General features: G+C 46.2%; 1 protein-coding gene across 2 annotated transcripts in view; it reads left to right on the top strand.

Moving 5' to 3' along the window:
* The window catches only part of lig1 (ligase I, DNA, ATP-dependent), a 161,744-nt gene that overhangs the window by 102,280 nt on the left and 37,952 nt on the right, over nt 1–21,512 (top strand). For both annotated transcript variants that reach the window (XM_084327323.1, XM_084327322.1), the window contains exons 15-17: nt 1,188–1,287; nt 1,512–1,597; nt 19,591–19,706. In XM_084327323.1, coding sequence (XP_084183449.1) covers nt 1,188–1,287; nt 1,512–1,597; nt 19,591–19,706 — 302 coding nt within the window. The remainder of the gene's footprint in view (nt 1–1,187; nt 1,288–1,511; nt 1,598–19,590; nt 19,707–21,512) is intronic.

Genomic DNA, 21,512 nt, shown 5'->3' with positions numbered 1-21,512 from the left:
GAGGGGAGGTACATGGTAATGGTAGAAGACATGATACAGGTCATAAAAATAGGCAGTGTAAACAATATAACAATATAATTAACTCTGAATACCGTATATGCATATGAGCAAGTAGGCAGTGTAAATCAAGGTGCAGATGAGGGTATGTACGCCCTCTGTTATATTTGCATTACAATAAATATAGTTACAATAAACACTATAATCTAAATATATACTATGAGTAAGTAAGTATACAGTATGCATAAGGCACGTATGGAGTGATATACGTCATACGTTATATGTTATATGTTGTCACTATATCCGCTGGGTGCATACTATGACCTTTATCATGTTTTGTAACAGATTACAGAAATTCAAGAAGCTTATTGGAACGTGAGGTTCTGATATTATTTTGATTAATATATCTGCATTATTTTATCCCACTTTATGCTTTGCTCTTTCTGCTTGTTTTACACTGATTTTATGTCTTATTGTTTACTGATGTGAAGCACTTTGAACTGCAATCCCCTGTATGAAAGGTGCTATACAAATAAAGTTGTTGTTATTTAATCCTTGTTGTTGTCGCATTGCCACTGTCATATACAGGCATCTGGAATGAAACTAATGCATTTGGTGACAAAATCTGATTCACTTGTATTATTCATGACTTAGGAGAGGCGTGCATTAATAAGGGTCAGTTAGACCTGCGAGTCTCTGCGGTGTGATTTGCATCTCCGATCTCCGTCTCTGTATAACGTCTGTCTGCACGGACGCTCCAGAGAATCCCAGAGGTCTTGTATTATCTTGCAGGAAAACAAAAAGCCATTGTGTGGATGTTTAACTGTCCCCCCCCCCCCCCCCCCCCCCGACTTCCCTCCCGTGGTGCTGGATGCAGGAAAGGGGATGAGTGTGGATGTTTAACTGTCTTTCTCCCCCCCCCCCCCCCCCCCCCCCCCCCAGACTTCCCTCCCGTGGTGCTGGATGCAGGAAAGGGGATGAGTGTGGATGCTTAACTGTCTTTCCCCCCCCCCCCCCCGACTTCCCTCCCGTGGTGCTGGATGCAGGAAAGGGGATGAGTGTGGATGTTTAACTGTCTTTCTTCCCCCCCCCCCCCCCCCCCCCCCCCCAGACTTCCCTCCCGCGGTGCTGGATGCAGGAAAGGGGATGAGTGTGGATGTTTAACTGTCTTTCTCCCCCCCCCCCCCCAGACTTCCCTCCCGTGGTGCTGGATGCAGGAAAGGGCATGAGCACGGAAAGCAGGAGAGCCTGGATGGAACCGAAGAGTCTGATTCTCAAGCAGACTTACTGGTAACTGGCTCCTCCCACACCGTGCTGCAACACTACAGGGTCTCCCTCGTGGCTCCTCCCACACCGTGCTGCAGCACTACAGGGTCTCCCTCGTGGCCCTTCTAAACCACCTCCCTCATTCCCCGATTCATCCATCCTGTTGACTTTAATTTGGATGATATTGATTTTGGTATTGTCTTTCTCTCGCCCCCCCCCCGCGCAAAACCCCCACTGCCCCGATGCAGCGAGATGCCCAACTACGATGTCATCATCCCTGTCCTGCTTAAGGAAGGCATTGACCAACTGCCCAATCACTGCAAGCTCACCCCAGGTAACCAGGCCGGTCGGAGGAAGATGGATTGGTATAAAGATTGAAAGAGCGAAAGAAAGAAAATGGGATTGGGCCTGTTTTTTTATCAAACCACTCAGTGGAGACAAGCTCGTCTTAGAGTCTTGATATGTTATTGTATTTATCAAACCACTCAGTGGAGACGAGCTCATCTTAACACTTTGAGTGCCAGCGACGTGTATTGTCGTCTTTTCATGCCCCCTGTTGAGTGCCGACGACGCTAATTGTCGCTTGATTTTTTTATTAGCGATCTGAATTCATATTTCATCAACCGAGTCTCCCGTTGGTACAGCAGCCCCTCTAGGAGCTCCGATGGGAAAATACCGCCCCCTATCGTCTATCCCTATGTAACTGTAGGCCATTCGATTAAACTGGTGGATCTCTGGGGGGGGGGGGCCAACTCGCTCCACTATGCTGGCGAGGGATCTGATGAAGAGAGAAATGATCGCGAGATGAAAAGCAGCCTGGAATATATATTTACAGCAGCCAATAATCGATCAATAAACGTGATCGATATTTGGAATGGCGATCAGGAATTGGAATAATATTTTTGGAGGACATCTGATCTAAGGTAAGGAATCTATGTTACCAGTCTTGGGGTAATCTGAGCTGTTTTTACCTATATCTCAGCGTGTCCCGCATGTGTGTGTGTGTGATGTTGAGGAAATGAGAGAATAGATTTTTCAGCTCGATTCTCTAGCGTGCATAATTAAGTACACATATACTATCGATAATCTAGCGTTTATTTGAAAACGATTCATAAATGGGCAGACAAATGACAATGTGTCTAGTGTATTCGAGAATATTCCAATAAATGCCGTTTATGAGGGAATCTTTCTATTTTCCTGACATTTTCGAGAGAACGATAGCTTTTCGAAATGCTATAAAAATGATATGAACCGATTATTTAAAAAAAAAAAAAAAAAAAAAAAAAAAAAAAAATCTGTTTCGACAATGTTGACTGCAAACAAGTCATTGATAAGCGACGGGCAGATTAGACACATAGCCATAATTTAAAACATAGATTATGCGTTTAGAGCGCTATCATTGAAGTGGATGGCGGCATCCAAGGACATTAACATGGCTGGCACTGAAAGTGTTAACACATTGGGTGCCAATAACATCGTACAACGTGTTTCAAGGTCATGCTAATTCTGCCATTCCACGGCGTACGACGTTATTGAGATCATATTTCATTTTTTCGCCATGGTATTCATAATTCCCTCACCCAGCCTCGGCTGATACAGTGGGAGCCTGCACAACTCTGCAACGCTTCAATACTGCCGCCTGGTGGATGATCGGCGAGTTACAACCGGAAATGGATCTCTGGTGATCTCCGTGCATCTGGGAAATGCGTCCGGCACTCGCATATTGTTGCGGGACTCTAGACACACATCCGTGTATATGGATTGCTGCTATAACTCAATAATCATTATGATTTGGGCGTTTATTATTATTATACAAATCGGAAATGGATCTAGTCGATCCACGTCAAATAAGTGGGATCTTTTTCCTCCAGTCTCATCGGCGAACGGTAAGAGGACACTGACGTCATTTTCAGCGTGATTGTTTATTATTATTAATGCAAACTGCTCTGATCAATATATCACCCATACTACATAAAGCATTTACTGACGATCATGGAATTATAAACGACCCCCCCCCCCCCCCCGTTCATCCGCGCATTATGAGTCATAACGTTTAGGATCATGTACAGTTGAAATTTTAAATATAGCGTGTATCGGCAACAAACGGCAGTTGATAATCTGCAACGTAATCAACGTTTCATGTTTTTCACAATTATTATATATATATTTTTTAAGATTATAAAAAAAGATACAGACCCGATAGTCAGGTTCATAAATATTTGGACATTGACACAATAAAATAAAATAAATCTGCTCTGTACACCACCATAATGGACTTGAAATGAAACGATCAATATGCAGACTTTCAGCTTTAATTTGAGGGGAATGTTAGTTTCTAGATGTGCCCCCCCCCCTCTTTTAACCCTTCAAGGTCTAAAGTAACTAGCTCCACCTTCTCAGAATTTTCCTTTTTTTTTTGTTACATAATGTAAAATTACAGATTCATACCTTCAAAATAAGCCATCAATTGTCAAATTTGAGACGATAGTTTTCAATCAATGTCCTATCAAACATTCTGGTAAAATCCTTTTTTAGGATAGGACTTGAACTTGATCCAAGTTCATTCAGCTATCTGATGAAAGAACTACACTCCCAGAATTCAATGTGATCAATGTCACTAGAACCATTCACACCTGGAGCAAAAGCCCAGTCGTTCCTTTGTTATTCCAGTGAATGGACCCAGCAGGAGGCCTAGCCTAGCGACAAGCGGCCACTACATAGTTGGGTATTGTATCCATACAATACCCAACATACATGATTTTCTGTGTTTACAGTATAGTGTATTTTAGAGAGAGAGAGAGAGAGAGAGAGAATTAACTCAGTTTACGTGGTCGAGACTGCATCCAGCTATTAGCTTGTTAGCATTGATCAAGAGAGAGAGAGAGAGAGAGAGAGAGAGATGGTATTTACAGTACTGTACCATATCACATTACCATGTACTGTATTGCAGGGTGCTAATGCCCCTTTTGCAGCATACCATGATTACTTATATTGAGATGTGTCAGTACAGTGGATGGTACAGTATATACAGTAAAGTACAGTATATATAGTACTGTAAGAAAAAGAAGCAAACCAATAACAATTTGTGGTTGTTGTATGGGACACATTGGGACAGTATGTACAGCAACAATTAGGGGCTGAATGGGACTAAGTATTCACAGAGAGAAAGAAAAGAAACTGCATCTGCATACCTAATCATTGGCCATTGGCTCTGGTATTTCACTATAAGTGATATATTTGCAATTGAAAATCACACGCACACACACACACACACACACACACACACACACCCACACACACCCACACCCACACACAACAGAACATCTGAACAGATTAAAATTAGAAGTTGACTGGTCTTGTCTTATTTAGAGAGAGAGAGAGAGTGTGGCTGTGGCCTGGTGGAGATTCATGCATGCACTAGGGCAATTCCTAAATAACATGATCATAACCAAACCAATTTCAAATGTATCATCAAGTACAAAACAGATCTGATCGTAATATTTATGAGAATGCATGTTGAATGAATGCAAGAACATTCTAGAACATTTGTGATGTCACAGTATGTCATAATCGAACATTCTAGCACTCAACACTTTGATGAACATTGTTACTCAGCTGATAGAGTTGTGCCCTTCCTGATGGCTTGTTGTACAGAACTTGTAAGTCGCTTTGGATAAAAGCGTCAGCTAAATGACTAGATGTAAATGTAAGAAGACGGGGTCATAATATAATTGGCCAAAGGGCAATTGTGCACGTCCCGGGGCAGGTGAAATATCACATTGTGTGCCGCCATAAGCCTTCAGGGTATTCTTGTTTACCAGAGAGGAGATCCGGTACAAGAATCTAGTTCGTTGGTTGACTTTTTTTTATTTAAAAATAGGGAAACAATGTCCAGGCACACACTCCAGGTTTTTCCAAATTTATTGGCAGCCTGTAATCATGACGTTTCGGTGTGAACACACCTTCTTCAGAATGGCTTGCAACTTTGAACTATGAAACCTAGGTATGTAATTTCATCTTTCCTTGTGACAATATTGTCACCCACTGTACAATACTGTACAAGAAATTCCTTCTGTGTGTGTGTGTGTGTGTGCTCTACTCTACGTTCCGTCGGGTCCGCGTGTATTCTCGAGAATGATAATAATAATAATGCAGTCCACCTCTTCCTTCATTCCTTGCACATAAAAAGCAAGTAGTTAATGTTTTAGCGCGACGTCATAGACTGGTCTCTGATACCTCTCACCTCTGCGGGGTCTAACACCTATTCACAGCGCACACACTTCTCTTGTGTGTGTGTGTGCGCGCGTGCGTGTATGTGCGTTTCGTGACACGCTGTAGTTCTCTGGCAAACGGAGATAATTACAAGCATACCATCTAGCAAGAATTAAACGTATTTACAAGTCGTATTTTGTTTAGCAAGTAAGGAGACATATATAGTACATGTCAAAGCACTCGAAATTGTCATTTTTCTATTTTTACAGATTTCTGAAAAGCGCGACTTCCAGAGCATTTATGAGTCATTCTAAATCCCTTTGTTCTCCGCCCACAGGTCCAAAAAGCCCCGTCAACCTCAAGGGGTTAAGGGACCAAAAGTAATTGGACAAACTAACAATCATAAATAAAATGGTCACTTTTTATACTTTGTTGCAAATCCTTTGCAGTCAATGACAGCCTGTAGTCTGGAACCCATAGACATCAGCAGGGCTCTACCATGCCTCTACTGCAACTGTTTTCAGTGTCTCTCAGAGAGCGAGAGAGAGAGAGAGAACTCTATTCCTTTCTCACCAACGAGAGGTAGAGTCCTTTCTCCGTTCAGGACATGCTGTTCTTCACACCACACACCCTGCTAGTTGGCCACGAATCTCATGTAGAGTAATGCGGCCACTGTCTGTACAAAAAGCACTTAAACGTTCTCTAAAGTGCACCCAAAGCCACGCCAAATAATTTGAGCGCTTGTGTCATCATTTTGTCAGTGTCGAACTCCTGTTGAATCCGGAAATTCTGAACTTGGGGTCTGGGAGCGGCCACGCGGAGATGGAGTTTGGTTTGTTTTTAATTAGAACCTGCTAGTGAACCAAATGATGCGTCTGTTTTGTTTTTAACCCATTCTCCGCCAATCACGTGTTAAGGCGGGTTTCTCCGCCATGCGTTGTCTGCCAATAACTCCGTAAGGCGTTTTTGAGATCAATATTTCATATTTTCGTCATGGTATTCATATTTCACCCACGGAGTCTTGGGTGATGCTGTCTGAGCCATCACAACTCTGCAACGCTTCAATACCGCCACCTGGTGGCCGATCGGCGAGTTGCTAAACCGGAAGTGCCCATTGTAGCTCGGTCCGTCCCCTATTTTCGTCCGGCCACTCGCTTATCGTCCCGGGGCTCAATACAGACACCGTCGATATGGATCTTTGTCATAACTCAATAATCAACATGATTTGGACGTGTATTAGTAATATACAAACCGGAAATGGATCGTATCGATCAACATCCCATAATTGGGCTCTGTTTGCTCCACTCCCATCGCCCAACGCTACGAGGAGACTGGGGTGAGTTTCAGCGTTTTTCTTTATCATTTTCGATTATAAACGACCCCCCCCCCCCTCCGTTCACCCGCCGATGACCAGTCATGACGTTTAGGACCATGTACAGTTGAAATTTTTTATATAACGTTGATAGGTATCAAACTGCCTTTGATAATCTAATATATGCATTTATGCCTATATCTCACGTTCTATGAAATACTGCAGAAAACGATAAAAACATATTATACTCTAGACCAGGGGTCAGCAACCTTTTTGACATGGAGTGCCTGTTTGAAATATAGTTGTAACTAGTGTGCCTCAACAATATTCCATGCATCGTAAATATTTTTTCTCATAATCAGGTATTTTTAATGATAATTTTTACATTATTACATCATTATTGTTATTATTAACAATATTATTATGATGGTTGTATCAACCCTAAATCTGAGTCGGGGGGGGGGGGGGGGATGCAATGCAGACAAACAGCTGCATACAGTGCGACCATTTCACTCACATTTGCCCATTCATTTTTGGACACATCACACACCATCGGTGTGTGTACTGTACGTGTGCTGTCATAGCTCCACCTACAGGCCTAATGGAGAACACCAGAAGAACGCCAGGATGTGAATGGAGGGTGAATGTGAGGTATATCGTGTAAATAAGTTTTGATTGATCGCAAGACTACACTGTAAAAAAATAAATAATAATAAGTTACCAGAACTTAAAAATATTGAGTTCAGTTAATGTGTGTAACTGAGGGGTACAATTCCCTGACTGTATTGATAAGTATGGTATTATTAAACCACTACCGCTTGTACTTTAACTTCTGGCCATCCAGTACATGATATAGATATGATGAACACTTTCCCACCTGATGAAACGAAGTCCACACAAATGTATAAATCGAATATTTTATATAGCAAAGGGTATATACAACGTTCACTTAATGACATTTATGATTTGAAATGCACTTGTAAGGCAAATGAGTATTCGTAGGTAAATCAACATTGAATGTCCAATCTCTGGTTACGCAGGGAGCAAGTATACAACCTGGTTCTTTAGGGAACTATAGCGATGGTACTTAAATGATTATAGCTGGATACACTAAAGGGGGGGGGGGGTCCCGCTGGTTGTAAGACAGTAGGGGGGGGGGGTTAGAAGAGCCGCTGGCGGTATCCCATCTGGCCGACGATTTCTTGGGAGAATTCAGAGTGCTGAACACGGTGCCCACAGAACCTCGGTCCACAGATGAATACAGCTGGACCCTCTGGTGGACGGTAGCTGCCGGTCCACAACAAAGAGACGTGAGGCGACCTCACTCGGGGTAGAGCGCCGTCTCACCTGGACTCCTCTCGGGGGGGTAGTTCCAACACTCAGCAGTGTTGGCCGTTATCCATGGAATAATCAAAGCACCCAAAGCATGTAGATAATCCAAGCCGTGGAAGGCTCGCCGTCGTCCGGGTAAAGTAATCCAATGTACAGGTCCACTCGTCCTGGCCCGGAGCTCCTCGGATGCAAGCACCACACGTGGTCTGCCCAGCCTGGTTAAGACTCCAGATAACGCCAGGAACGATGGGGGTACTGCTCACTTTATAACTCTAACCGAACGATGCACCATACATAATAGACTATTATTAACTTAATAGAAATACGTCCAACTCGACGGTATAGTGCCAAACTATGACAATTCAACTATTAATCCACACGATGTCTCAATGCCTATTCTGAGGCCAAGTAGGCCTTACTACACCACACGTGCGTCGTGGGTGAGGCTTCACGTCTGTTACTAGGTCGGAGGGTAAAGGACTAATGGACTAAAAGAAAGTTCTACTTTACTTGCGCCATATATATATGCGCTGTGAACAAATAGTACCATTCGTATTTCGCCAGACGTATTCCTACGCGGAACCGGGCTTGCCACGACATGTTGGTCGGCACGATTGAACTTGAACCAAGGGGCATGGCTGCTGGCGCCAGGTTCTCGTCCAATGGTAGAATGAAACTATTATGGGCTGTTAGTAGACTAAAGGGATATTCAGTGCATATTGTACAAGGAATATACAGGGGATATCAAACGATATACAAATACTATTAAATATATATCCATAAATAAATATATATATTCGGTTTAATCTGATCCTTCACAACAGCCGCCCCCTAATTAGTCCCACCTAATTAGCTAAGCAGAGACAGATTAACCGCACTGTCTACCACTCAAGGTCCGCTGTAAGGGTCAGTCAACTCACAAAGTCATGGGGTCATGGTCGTCATCGATAGTGTCTGGGAGTCTGGGCAGTTCTATTAGCCTCGCCACGGGTCGTGTGTATGTTCGCCCTTGGACGAGCACTTCAGCTGCTCGGACCTTGCCATCGGCACCGGTGATCACTTTGCTTACGCGGCCAGCCGGCCACATAGCTCTGGGTAGTGACTGGTCGATAATCATGACGACTGTTCCTTCTGTCAAATTGTCTCTCTCTTTTACCCACTTCTGGCGGGTCTGTAGAGACGGTAGGTAGTGGAGTAGGAAGCTGTTCCAAAACTTGTCAGCTAGCACTTGACTGTACCTCCACATTCTTCGGCCGTTCGCTTCTTCAGGCCTGTACATTGTCTGGGGTAGCGCGGGGTCCAGCCGCCCCATTAAGAGTGTGTTGGGGGTGACTGGGTCGACATCTGCTACATCACTTGAGACGTAACCGAGGGGCTTTGAGTTCAATACTCCCTCGATCTCCGTGAGGACTGTCATTAGGACTTCTTCCGCCACAGTCTGGGCCCCAAGCACGGCGTACAGGGCTGTCTTTATAGAACGTACTTCTCGTTCCCAGGTTCCACCGAAGTGGGGTGCGTTCGGGGGATTAAACTGGAAGTCAATCTGGGATGGAGCGAGGTGGGTCTTAAGTTCTGGGCCCATAGCTTGGAAGCTCTCTCTCAGCTCTCTTTTTCCGCCTTTGAAGTTTGTCCCGTGATCAGACAACAATGTAGACGGTTTTCCTTTCCGTGATGTGAATCTTCGGAAGGCCATAAGGAATGAGTCTGTGCTCATGGTCGGAAGGAGTTCGATATGGATCGCTCTGGTGGTCATGCATTTGAATACAATACCCCACCGCTTCTCGGTTCCTCTTCCTCTCTTTATATACAACGGGCCAAAACAGTCCATGCCTGTGGAGTGGAATGGCTTGTCGCCGAGTCGGAGGCGACAGGGAGGTAAGTCAGCCATCCGGGGTATGCTGGGCTGCGCGCGCCACTTTCGGCAGTCTAGACAGGTTCGCTGGAAGCGTCGCACCGCTTCTCTTCCTTGAAGTATCCAATAGCGACGTCTGATCTCCGCGAAGACTCTCTCTGCTCCTGCGTGGTGTACATCCTCGTCGTATTTCTTTATGATCAGCTCTGTGACCTTGTGTCGGCTGTTCAAGACTATCGGGTACTTAATGTCATCCGGTAGATCGGGGGCTCTCCGCAGGCGACCACCCACTCTGATGAGATTATGGGCGTCGCTCTCGGGTGCCAGGTGGAGCAGTCTGCTGTCTGATGGGACGGGCTTTCCTCCCTGTAGACAGTCTAGCTCATCGGGGAACGAGTCTCTCTGGGCTCGTTGTAGTAGAAGAAGTTCTGCTTCTTCGTAGTCAGCTGCTGAGATGTCAGTGGTGGACTGAATCTCTGGGTGGTGCCACAGGAATGTCTTTAGCTGCGCACTCTGTAGGGTAATGCAATCATCTATGTTGGGGTCTGTGGAGGCGACTGTGCTCAGTCCACAGAACATAGGTTTCTTGTTATCCGCCTCCTCTTTACTTGCTTCCCGTGGGGTGGGCGTAGGCCACTCTTCTTCCGGGAGCTTGAGGAATTCTGGTCCGTCACTGTAGATGTTGCGACGGGTGAGGTCATCCAGGGACATTCCCCGGGTGATGACGTCAGCTGGGTTGTGTTTGGTGTCCACATACCGCCAGCTCGCTGCTTCTGTTAACTCTTGAATCTCGGTGACTCTGACTCCCACGAAGACCTTGTATCTGCATGAATCAGACTTGATCCATGTGAGTACTGTCGTGGAATCTGACCACAAGATTGTTCTGTGCACCGGAATGGTGAGTTCACGTTGGATTAACGTGGCTAGATGCGCTCCTGCTAGGGCTGCGCAGAGCTCTAGACGCGGGATAGATTGTTGCTTTCGTGGGGCTATTCTTGAGCGAGCCAGGATGAAAGCAGTGTGTATCTCTCCTCCCTTCTCTTGGGCACGCAAGTAGGCCACCGATCCATAGGCTACTTCGGAGGCGTCACTGAAGACGTGTAGATCCATCTTGCATGTCTCTGGCCTCACCGTGGGTGGGAAGTAGCTACGGCGTATATTGACGCCTGGGAGTGAGCGGAGTTCCGTCTCCCACTCTCTCCATGTGGAGGCAAGGTGTGCGGGTATTGGGTCGTCCCAGCCCTGGTCCTTGTCCCATAGTGCTCGTACAATCATCTTTGCCCTGGTGGTGTAAGGTAGAATACATCCCAACGGGTCATATTGTCTGGCGAGTGTTCTGTACACACTCCGTCTGGTGGTCGGTATCGCCGTCGACCTTCCCTGCTCCGTGGTCAGGGGTTTGTGTCTATAGTGGAGCGAGTCTGTTTTGAAGCGCCAGACTAGTCCTAGTGTCATTTCTTGGGCTTCTCCTGGGATGGTCGCCATCCAGGTCTCGCTGCTGGCAGCCTTGTCCGCGGGGGAGAGGCTGCGCAATACGTGCGGGTCACTGCTGGCCCACTGCCTGAGATCAAAGCCGCCTTTGATCAGGGAGGCGCGTAGCTTGATTAGGAGAGCCTCGGCTTCTTCTTGAGTCGAAACGCTTTGTAAACAGTTGTCCACGTAGAAACTGTTCTTCACACTGTGTCGGACCTCTTCATCTGCTGCTGGGTCCTCTGCGACGTGTTTCTGTAGTGCAAATGTAGCACAGCACGGGCTGCATGTGGTTCCGAAGGGGAGGACTTCCCACTGGTAGATGGCTGGGTGCTCATCTCCGATCTTCTCTCTCCATAGGAACCGCAGCAGGGGCTTGTCCTCCTCCACTAGTCTCACCTGCAGGAACATCCCTTTGATATCCCCGCTGATAGCCACCTTGTCCTGGCGGAAGCGTAGTAGCACGCCTAGTAGAGAGGGGCAGAGTGTGGGGCCGGGCAAGAGCTCTTTATTCAGATTTTGGGATCCGATCTGGTAGCTGCAGTTAAACACAATGCGATCCTTGCCGTTGTGGTGGACCTTGTGGTGCGGCACGTACCATGATTCGGTCGTCTGATTGGCCTCTTTAATGTCAATCTTTGTCACGTGTCCCGCTGTGATTAGCTTCTCAATCTCAGCGCGGTACACACTCTCTTGAGCGGGGTCTTTGGCTAGGCGCCGCTCTGTGTTCAATAGATACCGCTCCGTGGCGTCTTTCTTTGCGTGAAAGGTGGGCATTCCCTCTCGCCTCAGGAGTGGAGTTGCGTATCTCATCACTCCGCCGACTGTGACTCTCTTTGTCCCTTGCTCGAGTAGGTTGATGGCGTAAATGTCTTCTTTAGAACGAATGTCTTTCTTTTCGTTCTTAAAGGGCATTGTCTCTAGTGTCCATAGCCTCTCGACCTGCTGCAGGAGAGTGGTGTCTTCTTCTGTCGTTCTGGAGTGGAGGCAGCTAGTGGCTGCTGTTCGGTTGAGAGATTTAGCGAGGGGGTCTTGTAGTGTCCACCCTAGGCGGGTCTCGACTGCTGCAGGACAGCCTCGGGGTCCTGTATGGACCCGGTCAATCGGGACGATGAGGTCTGCATGGTCGGAGCCTATCAGCAGGGTCGGGGTGGCGCCGTCTATGAGCGGGATAGGTAGTTGACGCAGGTGCACATATTTATCCATCAGCTTGGCGATGGGGTAGGTGTACTGCGAGAGTCCTATTTCTTGGCTGGTGAAAGCATTTGTAATCCTATACCGTCGCTCTGGCTGCCCGCTTGCTGCGATAGTGAAGGAGACATTCTCGCCTTTTATCGTCTTTAAATCTCTTCTTATTGTCCGAATCGTCATTTGGTTCTCGCTCCCCCGCAGTCCCAGCTGGGCCGCAGCGGACGCGAGCAGAAGGGTCTTCTCTGACCCGTCATCAAGGACGGCGTAAGTGTCCATGACTTTATCTTGGTAGCTCAATGTCACACGGACTACCTTTAAGAGCACTTGGGCGCCGCTGCTGCTGGCGGGGTCAATGTACATGACACTTGCCCTGGTGCCGCTCGATGGTGCAGGTGCAGGCCTTCTTCTGTTACTGTCGTGTAGTATATCTAGATGGGCTCCGTCACACCGACTGCACCTTTTCTTTAGGCGGCATTCGGCTGCCATGTGACTGCGCGCACATCGGTAACAGCGCCTGTTGGACTTTATCCATTGACTCACTTCTTCTGCATTCATCTTTGTGAACAGGTCACATTGTGACAGCCAGTGTTCCTTCTCACAGTAGGGGCACGCCATCTTCCACTTCTCTTTTCTCGAGGGGGTACTGTGGCTCTTACTGCTCGGTACTGACTCTGATTGGTGCATGACAGTCACCGATCTTCTTCCATCGTTTATTCTCCTGGGTCCCTCTCTGGAGCTTGGCGTGCTCCGCACGAACGTATCCAGTCGTAAGCTGCTGACTTCTCTCGCCAGGAAGTCGGCTAGATCGAGGAGGGATGGTTCGGGACCGTTAGGATCACGGTGGTCTCTCTGCCGCCTAAAACGCTCTTGTCTTGCGGGTGGCAGCTTCTCTAAAATCCTCTCGACGTTAGAGTTGGCGTATAGCTCATGCATGCCCTTTTCCCGTTGCGCTCCCAGCATCCCTACCAGGGACTGCACTTTGATTGACAGGTCGTCTAATGAGCGATTGTCTGTTGCTGGGGGTAGGCGATCAATATGCCTTATCTCTTGGATTACGTAATCCCATATACGTCCATATCTCTGGTCCAGCGCTGCTAGAGCCGCGGTGTATGGGGTCGTAGAGGTGGCATAGGCTAGCGCTATATTGTGCGCTCGCGGTACTTTCAGGTGCTTCAGTAATATTGCATACTTGTGACGTTCATCAACGACATCCACCATCATTGTCTCTAAGCACATCCGGAGCTCCGTGTACTGTGCTCGATTCTCATAGGTGAAGTCTGGAAACGTCGGCGTGGCAATGTATGACGCCGTGGATGGCTGATACATCGGCGAGCGTTGGGGGAGAGACCTCCTAGGCGAGTCTCCTCTTGCGCCTCTCTGTGGGCTGGTACCGACAGGGTACCATGGCCCGCTGGTCCAGGTGCTATTCCTCGGGGCTGGTCGTGCGTCGTGCTCACCCGTGAATAGAGTCGGGGGTCTGTAGCGCAGCGCCGCGGGGGTATAGCCTGGGCTGTACTGGACCTCCTGGTCCGGTGGAGTACTGTGCTGTCGTCGGGCTTGGTTCTCCTCCTCTCCCTCTTCTTCTTCTATCAGGTCCTCTAGATCCTGTAGTCGTTTATTTAGCTTCTCCGCAGTGTATGCCGCTCCTTCCTTGTAGCTGGGTCTCGCTTGGACCGGTCTGGGAAGGGGGTCTGCGGGGGGTATAGGCTTGGTCTGTTGGTCAAGTTCAGGGTCGCTTGCTCGGTTAGGAGACGCTGCCCTTGACTGTTGTCTCGACGAGTTCCTTGAACCCCTGGCGGAGGGAGAGGGTGTTGCCTTGAGGATCAGCTGCTCCATTAGTTGCGCTTGTAACTTGTCGCGCTCGGCTTCGCGCTTGGTGAGATCTGCTTCTCTTTGGGCACCGGCAGCGGCGCGCTGTGCGTCGGCCCGGTCTCTTGCCATATTCTCTTCCGTCTGAAGGCGTCTCATCTCCAGGCGTATGCGCTCTTCTTCGCTCCGTTGCTGCGCTTGGAGTTGTTCGCGCTCGATAAGCATCTGTGCTTGGAGTCGATCGCGTTCACCCTGAAGTCGATCGCGTTCGGTAGAGGCTGTCAGGCTGACGAGGAACGCCTGTTGTAGCATCCTCTCCGCTTCGCTGGGGGAAGACGGTTGTAGAGGTGAGCCGCTCCTGGGTGTACTCGTTGGGGAGTCCTGGAGCTCTATTTCCTCGGCGCTCTCCTCCTCTTCTTCCGTGCAGAGTTCTCTCTCTGTAGGGTTGTCTTCCTCCCGGGGCTGGTCGGGGACTACTTCTTCGGTATTGGCGGGGGGTAAAGGCATGTCAGCTCCCTCCTGGTCCCCACCGTGAGCTTGGTCAGTTACATTAGAACCCACTAGGGCCTCTGTGGTCGGGGAAACCTGGTCGTTAAGGTCAGACATAATTTTACTTTCTACTTTTACCGCGTTTACCGTTTGTCGAAGGCTAGGTAGTTGACTGACAGCGTAATCCTCTAAGTACTGAGGTGGCTGTCGTCTGCGCTGCGGGCGTTCTACGTTAGGAGGACCGTTTCGTGGAGTGTTCATCATAGGCCATTTCAATATTAATAACACTATATTAATATTACACTAGTTACCCTCCGGCTCGAAGGACCAATTGTAACTGAGGGGTACAATTCCCTGACTGTATTGATAAGTATGGTATTATTAAACCACTACCGCTTGTACTTTAACTTCTGGCCATCCAGTACATGATATAGATATGATGAACACTTTCCCACCTGATGAAACGAAGTCCACACAAATGTATAAATCGAATATTTTATATAGCAAAGGGTATATACAACGTTCACTTAATGACATTTATGATTTGAAATGCACTTGTAAGGCAAATGAGTATTCGTAGGTAAATCAACATTGAATGTCCAATCTCTGGTTACGCAGGGAGCAAGTATACAACCTGGTTCTTTAGGGAACTATAGCGATGGTACTTAAATGATTATAGCTGGATACACTAAAGGGGGGGGGGGGGTCCCGCTGGTTGTAAGACAGTAGGGGGGGGGGTTAGAAGAGCCGCTGGCGGTATCCCATCTGGCCGACGATTTCTTGGGAGAATTCAGAGTGCTGAACACGGTGCCCACAGAACCTCGGTCCACAGATGAATACAGCTGGACCCTCTGGTGGACGGTAGCTGCCGGTCCACAACGAAGAGACGTGAGGCGACCTCACTCGGGGTAGAGCGCCGTCTCACCTGGACTCCTCTCGGGGGGGTAGTTCCAACACTCAGCAGTGTTGGCCGTTATCCATGGAATAATCAAAGCACCCAAAGCATGTAGATAATCCAAGCCGTGGAAGGCTCGCCGTCGTCCGGGTAAAGTAATCCAATGTACAGGTCCACTCGTCCTGGCCCGGAGCTCCTCGGATGCAAGCACCACACGTGGTCTGCCCAGCCTGGTTAAGACTCCAGATAACGCCAGGAACGATGGGGGTACTGCTCACTTTATAACTCTAACCGAACGATGCACCATACATAATAGACTATTATTAACTTAATAGAAATACGTCCAACTCGACGGTATAGTGCCAAACTATGACAATTCAACTATTAATCCACACGATGTCTCAATGCCTATTCTGAGGCCAAGTAGGCCTTACTACACCACACGTGCGTCGTGGGTGAGGCTTCAGGTCTGTTACTAGGTCGGAGGGTAAAGGACTAATGGACTAAAAGAAAGTTCTACTTTACTTGCGCCATATATATATGCGCTGTGAACAAATAGTACCATTCGTATTTCGCCAGACGTATTCCTACGCGGAACCGGGCTTGCCACGACATGTTGGTCGGCACGATTGAACTTGAACCAAGGGGCATGGCTGCTGGCGCCAGGTTCTCGTCCAATGGTAGAATGAAACTATTATGGGCTGTTAGTAGACTAAAGGGATATTCAGTGCATATTGTACAAGGAATATACAGGGGATATCAAACGATATACAAATACTATTAAATATATATCCATAAATAAATATATATATTCGGTTTAATCTGATCCTTCACAACACTGTGCATTAAGGTTTTCAATCCATAATAATCCAGAAAAATAAGTACACAACCACATTATTTCAACCTAATAAAACTATGTTTATTGTCATTGTTTTAAGAACACAAGTTGACTTGGTAATACTCACATTTTGAGTAAAAAAAATGGCTTTTGTTCATTAATCCCACTGGTCACAATGGTGACCGTAATAATGTTTTTGTTATAAGGCTCTGCAAATGTTACTGAATGATGTAGCAATGTATTTCCAGCTAAATTGAAATAATAAACAAATAAAGGGTCTCAATTAAATATGTGGTAGTAAAAAGAACCTGTTGGAGGATTTCAACAAGATAAATGCGACAACAGTGCAAAATATTTCACTATAATATTTCAAAGCAAATTTTTTTTATTTATTTATTTTTTTTATTTTTTTTTACTGCTGCCCCCTGTGCCTATGCAAATGCCCCCGTGTGCCTATGCAGGCACGCGTGCCTAAGGTTGCCTACCCCTGCTCTAGACGGTATTTTTGTATGAATGTGTGAATGAAAAAGTAAAACGTTCCTACATCCTGAACGATAGATAATTGATGTTGAATGGGCCATAGTAATGTCAATTTAGCAATACAATTTAAAAAGTTATAGCCCTGCAAAGAAGGTGAACATCTCCATAGACAAATAGCGCTGGCAGAGGATGATTTAGGATGATCAAAGTGGTGGCAGAGAATGGGTTAAGTAGAACCTACTAGTGAACCTAATGATGCATTTAGTTTGTTTTGAATATAACCTACTATTCAATCTAATGATGCATTTAGTTTGTTTTTAATTATAACCTACTACTACTAGTGAACCTAATGATGCATTTAGTTTGTTTTTAATATAACCTACTATTCAATCTAATGATGCAGGAACGAGAGCTCTGCTACAGACGTGTTTCTGTCCAAAACAAACGTTGACTTATCTGCCAGAGGGAGTTGTTCCCTCACTAACCCACGATACCATAATGTCACCATATTGTAATATCACTGCGATATATTTCCTTTTATTACCTCTTTTCAACTGCAAATTATGTCCCCAACAGAAAACGTTGTTAGCATCTGCAATAAAAAATATCATCTGTTTTATCTAGCAAGTTAATGTTGAGCCACCTTTAAAAATAAATATATATATATATATATAAACCATCACTTGTACAAATCGGGCGGATACTTTTCAATCTGTCTTATTAACCAAGATGATTTTTGATGAGCTTGTTTTGAGCCAGAGACCTTGAAAAGCTCTGAGCTGTTTGTTAACGATGCATGCTGCACGACTTTACCCAGGGGCCATATATAATATACATAACACCGACACCTTCCAGGTGAGCTGCAGTGGGGCTCTGTTATTATGATGTGAGAGACACTCTTACAGCTTAACGTTGAGTTTAAAATCCCCACACAGGGTTTCCATTAAAGGGAGGAGAGGAACAGAGGCTTTTGTATCACAAAAAACCCAATTAATTTATTGCGCTGTAAAAACATACAACAAAGAGCTGACAATAACAAAAGAGATGATTATTCTGTTTGATCAAAAAGTTATCACAGTGGAACGTTAAATCAAAAACACTAGACTGAACTTATAAGTTTCAACTTTAAAAAACTCACTCACACACACACACACACACACACACACACACACATACACACAGGGGGAGAGAGAATAAATACATGTTGATGTTGCCTTCATATTTGGACCAATATCTCCCTGCCATTTCCTGAGGAATCGCGAGCTGCTTAACCAGGCGGGTTAGATGGCGCAGAGTCTTGTATATCTGCACACAAAGTATCGCAATATATTATTATCGATTTCCCCACCCCACCCCTAATTACCTCCCAGCTTTTCTGTCCATCAAAACTGATAGAAATCCAGCAGAGACGATCATCATCATCCCTGTCCAACATACAGATCCGCATTGAAAAACAGATGACAAACAATATGTGACCCCGCCCAGCGTGCGCACCTACAACTCGGCGCCCCAGGTTCCTCACAAGAGGGGAACGTTTTTATTTATTTATTTTTTCCATTTCTGTTTTTCTTTTTTTTTATATATATATACGTATACTTACAGTTCGAGGGTTGAAGAACATATTTAGTATAACATATTATATATTATAAGCTAATTGTTTTTTTAACCAGCAAAGAAAAGTTCCAACTCCAGACAAACTTCTAATTAGTTTCTTAACCTGTTTATGACTTATGAAAAATGCATTAAAGTCTTTCTCAGTTCTGAAGCAGGTTGTTTATCTGTTTACTTTACATTGTTTACTTCTACTCTCTCCCTACCTTCCTCTCTCTCTCTCTCTCTCTCTCTCTCTCTCTCTCCCTCCATACCTCTCCCTCCCCCCCTCCCTACCTCTATCTCCCTCCATACCTCTTTCTCTCTCTCTCTTCCTCTATCTCCCTCCCTCCATACCTCTCTCCCTCTCCCCCCTCCCCACCTCTATCTCCCTCTATCTCCCTCCATACCTCTTTCTATCTCTCTCTCTTCCTCTATCTTCCTCACTACCTCTCTATCTACCTCCATACCTCTTTCTTTCTCTCTCTCTTCCTCTATCTCCCTCCATACCTCTATCTCCCTCCATACCTATTTCTCTCTATCTCTTTCTCTCTCCATCTCCCTCCCTACCTCTATCTCCCTCCCTACCTCTATCTCCCTCCATACCTCTTTCTCTCTCTCTCTCTTCCTCTATCTCCCTCCCTACCTCTCTATCTACCTCCATACCTCTTTCTTTCTCTCTCTCTTCCTCTATCTCCCTCCATACCTCTATCTCCCTCCATACCTATTTCTCTCTTATCTCTTTCTCTCTCCATCTCCCTCCATACCTCTTTATCTCCCTCCATACCTCTTTCTCTATCTCCCTCCATACCTTTCTCCCCCCCTCTCCCCCCCTCCCCCTCCCCTCCCTCCCCCAGGCGTGCCTCTGAGGCCCATGCTAGCCCATCCCACCAAAGGGGTGGGGGAGGTGTTGAAGAGGTTCGACGAGGCGACTTTCACCTGCGAGTACAAGTATGACGGGGAGCGAGCGCAGGTAGGTGTGTCATGTGGTCGTTTGTCATGGTCACAGGTACGTGTGTCATGTGGTCGTTTGTCATGGTCACAGGTACGTGTGTCATGTGGTCGTGTGTCATGGTCACAGGTACATGTGTCATGTGGTCGTTTGTCATGGTCACAGGTACGTGTGTCATGTGGTCGTTTGTCATGGTCACAGGTACGTGTGTCATGTGGTCGTTTGTCATGGTCACAGGTACGTGTGTCATGTGGTCGTTTGTCATGGTCACAGGTACGTGTGTCATGTGGTCGTTTGTCATGGTCACAGGTACGTGTGTCATGTGGTCGTTTGTCATGGTCACAGGTACGTGTGTCATGTGGTCGTTTGTCATGGTCACAGGTACGTGTGTCATGTGGTCGTTTGTCATGGTCACAGGTACGTGTGTCATGTGGTCGTTTGTCATGGTCACAGGTACGTGTGTCATGTGGTCGTTTGTCATGGTCACAGGTACGTGTGTCATGTGGTCGTTTGTCATGGTCACAGGTACGTGTGTCATGTGGTCGTTTGTCATGGTCACAGGTACGTGTGTCATGTGGTCGTTTGTCATGGTCACAGGTACGTGTGTCATGTGGTCGTTTGTCATGGTCACAGGTACGTGTGTCATGTGGTCGTTTGTCATGGTCACAGGTACGTGTGTCATGTGGTCGTTTGTCATGGTCACAGGTACATGTGTAGGCGTCAGTGTTAATTTAGTCAACGAAAGTGATGACTAAATATTAGGGATGTTCGATATTGGCTTTTTTACCGATATCCGATATACCGATATTGTCCAACTCTTAATTTCCGATACCGATCATTTCCGATATTACATTTACTAACTAAAATAAAAAATAGCTGACGAAATTAACACTTTGATCGCCAGGCTTAAATTAATAATTTACCATCCCTCGCCAGCCCTATTTAACATGGAGACGTTCCCCTTCTTTGCAGGGCTATAACTTTTTAAATTGTATTGCTAAATTGACATTACTATGGCCCATTCAACGTCCTATATCTATTGTTCAGGGTGTAGCAACGTTATACTTTTTCATTCACACATTCATACTAAAATACGGTCTAAAGTATAAGTATGTTTTTATCGTTTTCTGCAGCTTTCTCCAGAACTTGATTTATAGCCCCAAATGCATTATATTGATGATGAAATACAGTTTGATAGGAATCTGTGCGAGAAAAAAAATGTCAACTGGACGTGCTTCTAGGAGTTACTAAGTATGATCTGATGTTGACCGGATGGGGGGGGGGGGTCGTTTATAATTCCGTGGGCAACGTTATATCATTCATCTAGTGTGGGTGATATGATCATCAGAGCAGTTTATATCGAACACGTTAAAAAATAACGCTGAATCTTACCGTATCTTCCTCGCGCCGTTGGACGATGAGCGTGGAACTGAAATATTCCTATTATGGGATGTAGAAATATCTGATCCATTTCCAGGTTGTATAATAGTATATACGTCCAAATCATGTTGTTTATCGAGTTATTTGCAACCGATCGACGTCCAGTGTGTCAAGATGGAGTCCCGCTAACGATAGCGAGTGCCCGGACGAAATATGCACCACTTCATCCGCATCACTTCCTGTTTGGGCGATCCGTTGGAGAGTTGAGAGGGGCTCAACAGTACATATCATGTCTCCGGGGGAGAAATATGATTTCGATCACAGATTTTTGAAATATTGATATCAAAGACACTGTCCAGCGTCTTCGGCAGAATGAGCATGGCGGGGAAAGACGCTGCCCAGCGTCTTCGGCGATTAAAGTGTTAAGACTGGTAGGCGTGTGTCATG

The sequence above is a fragment of the Notolepis coatsorum genome (genome assembly GCF_963971535.1).
Source record: "Notolepis coatsorum genome assembly, chromosome: 13".
In the NCBI taxonomy this organism is placed as follows: Eukaryota; Metazoa; Chordata; class Actinopteri; order Aulopiformes; family Paralepididae; genus Notolepis; species Notolepis coatsorum.
Note: the sequence above shows the minus strand (reverse complement) of the source record. Positions and strands in the feature narration are given on the sequence as shown.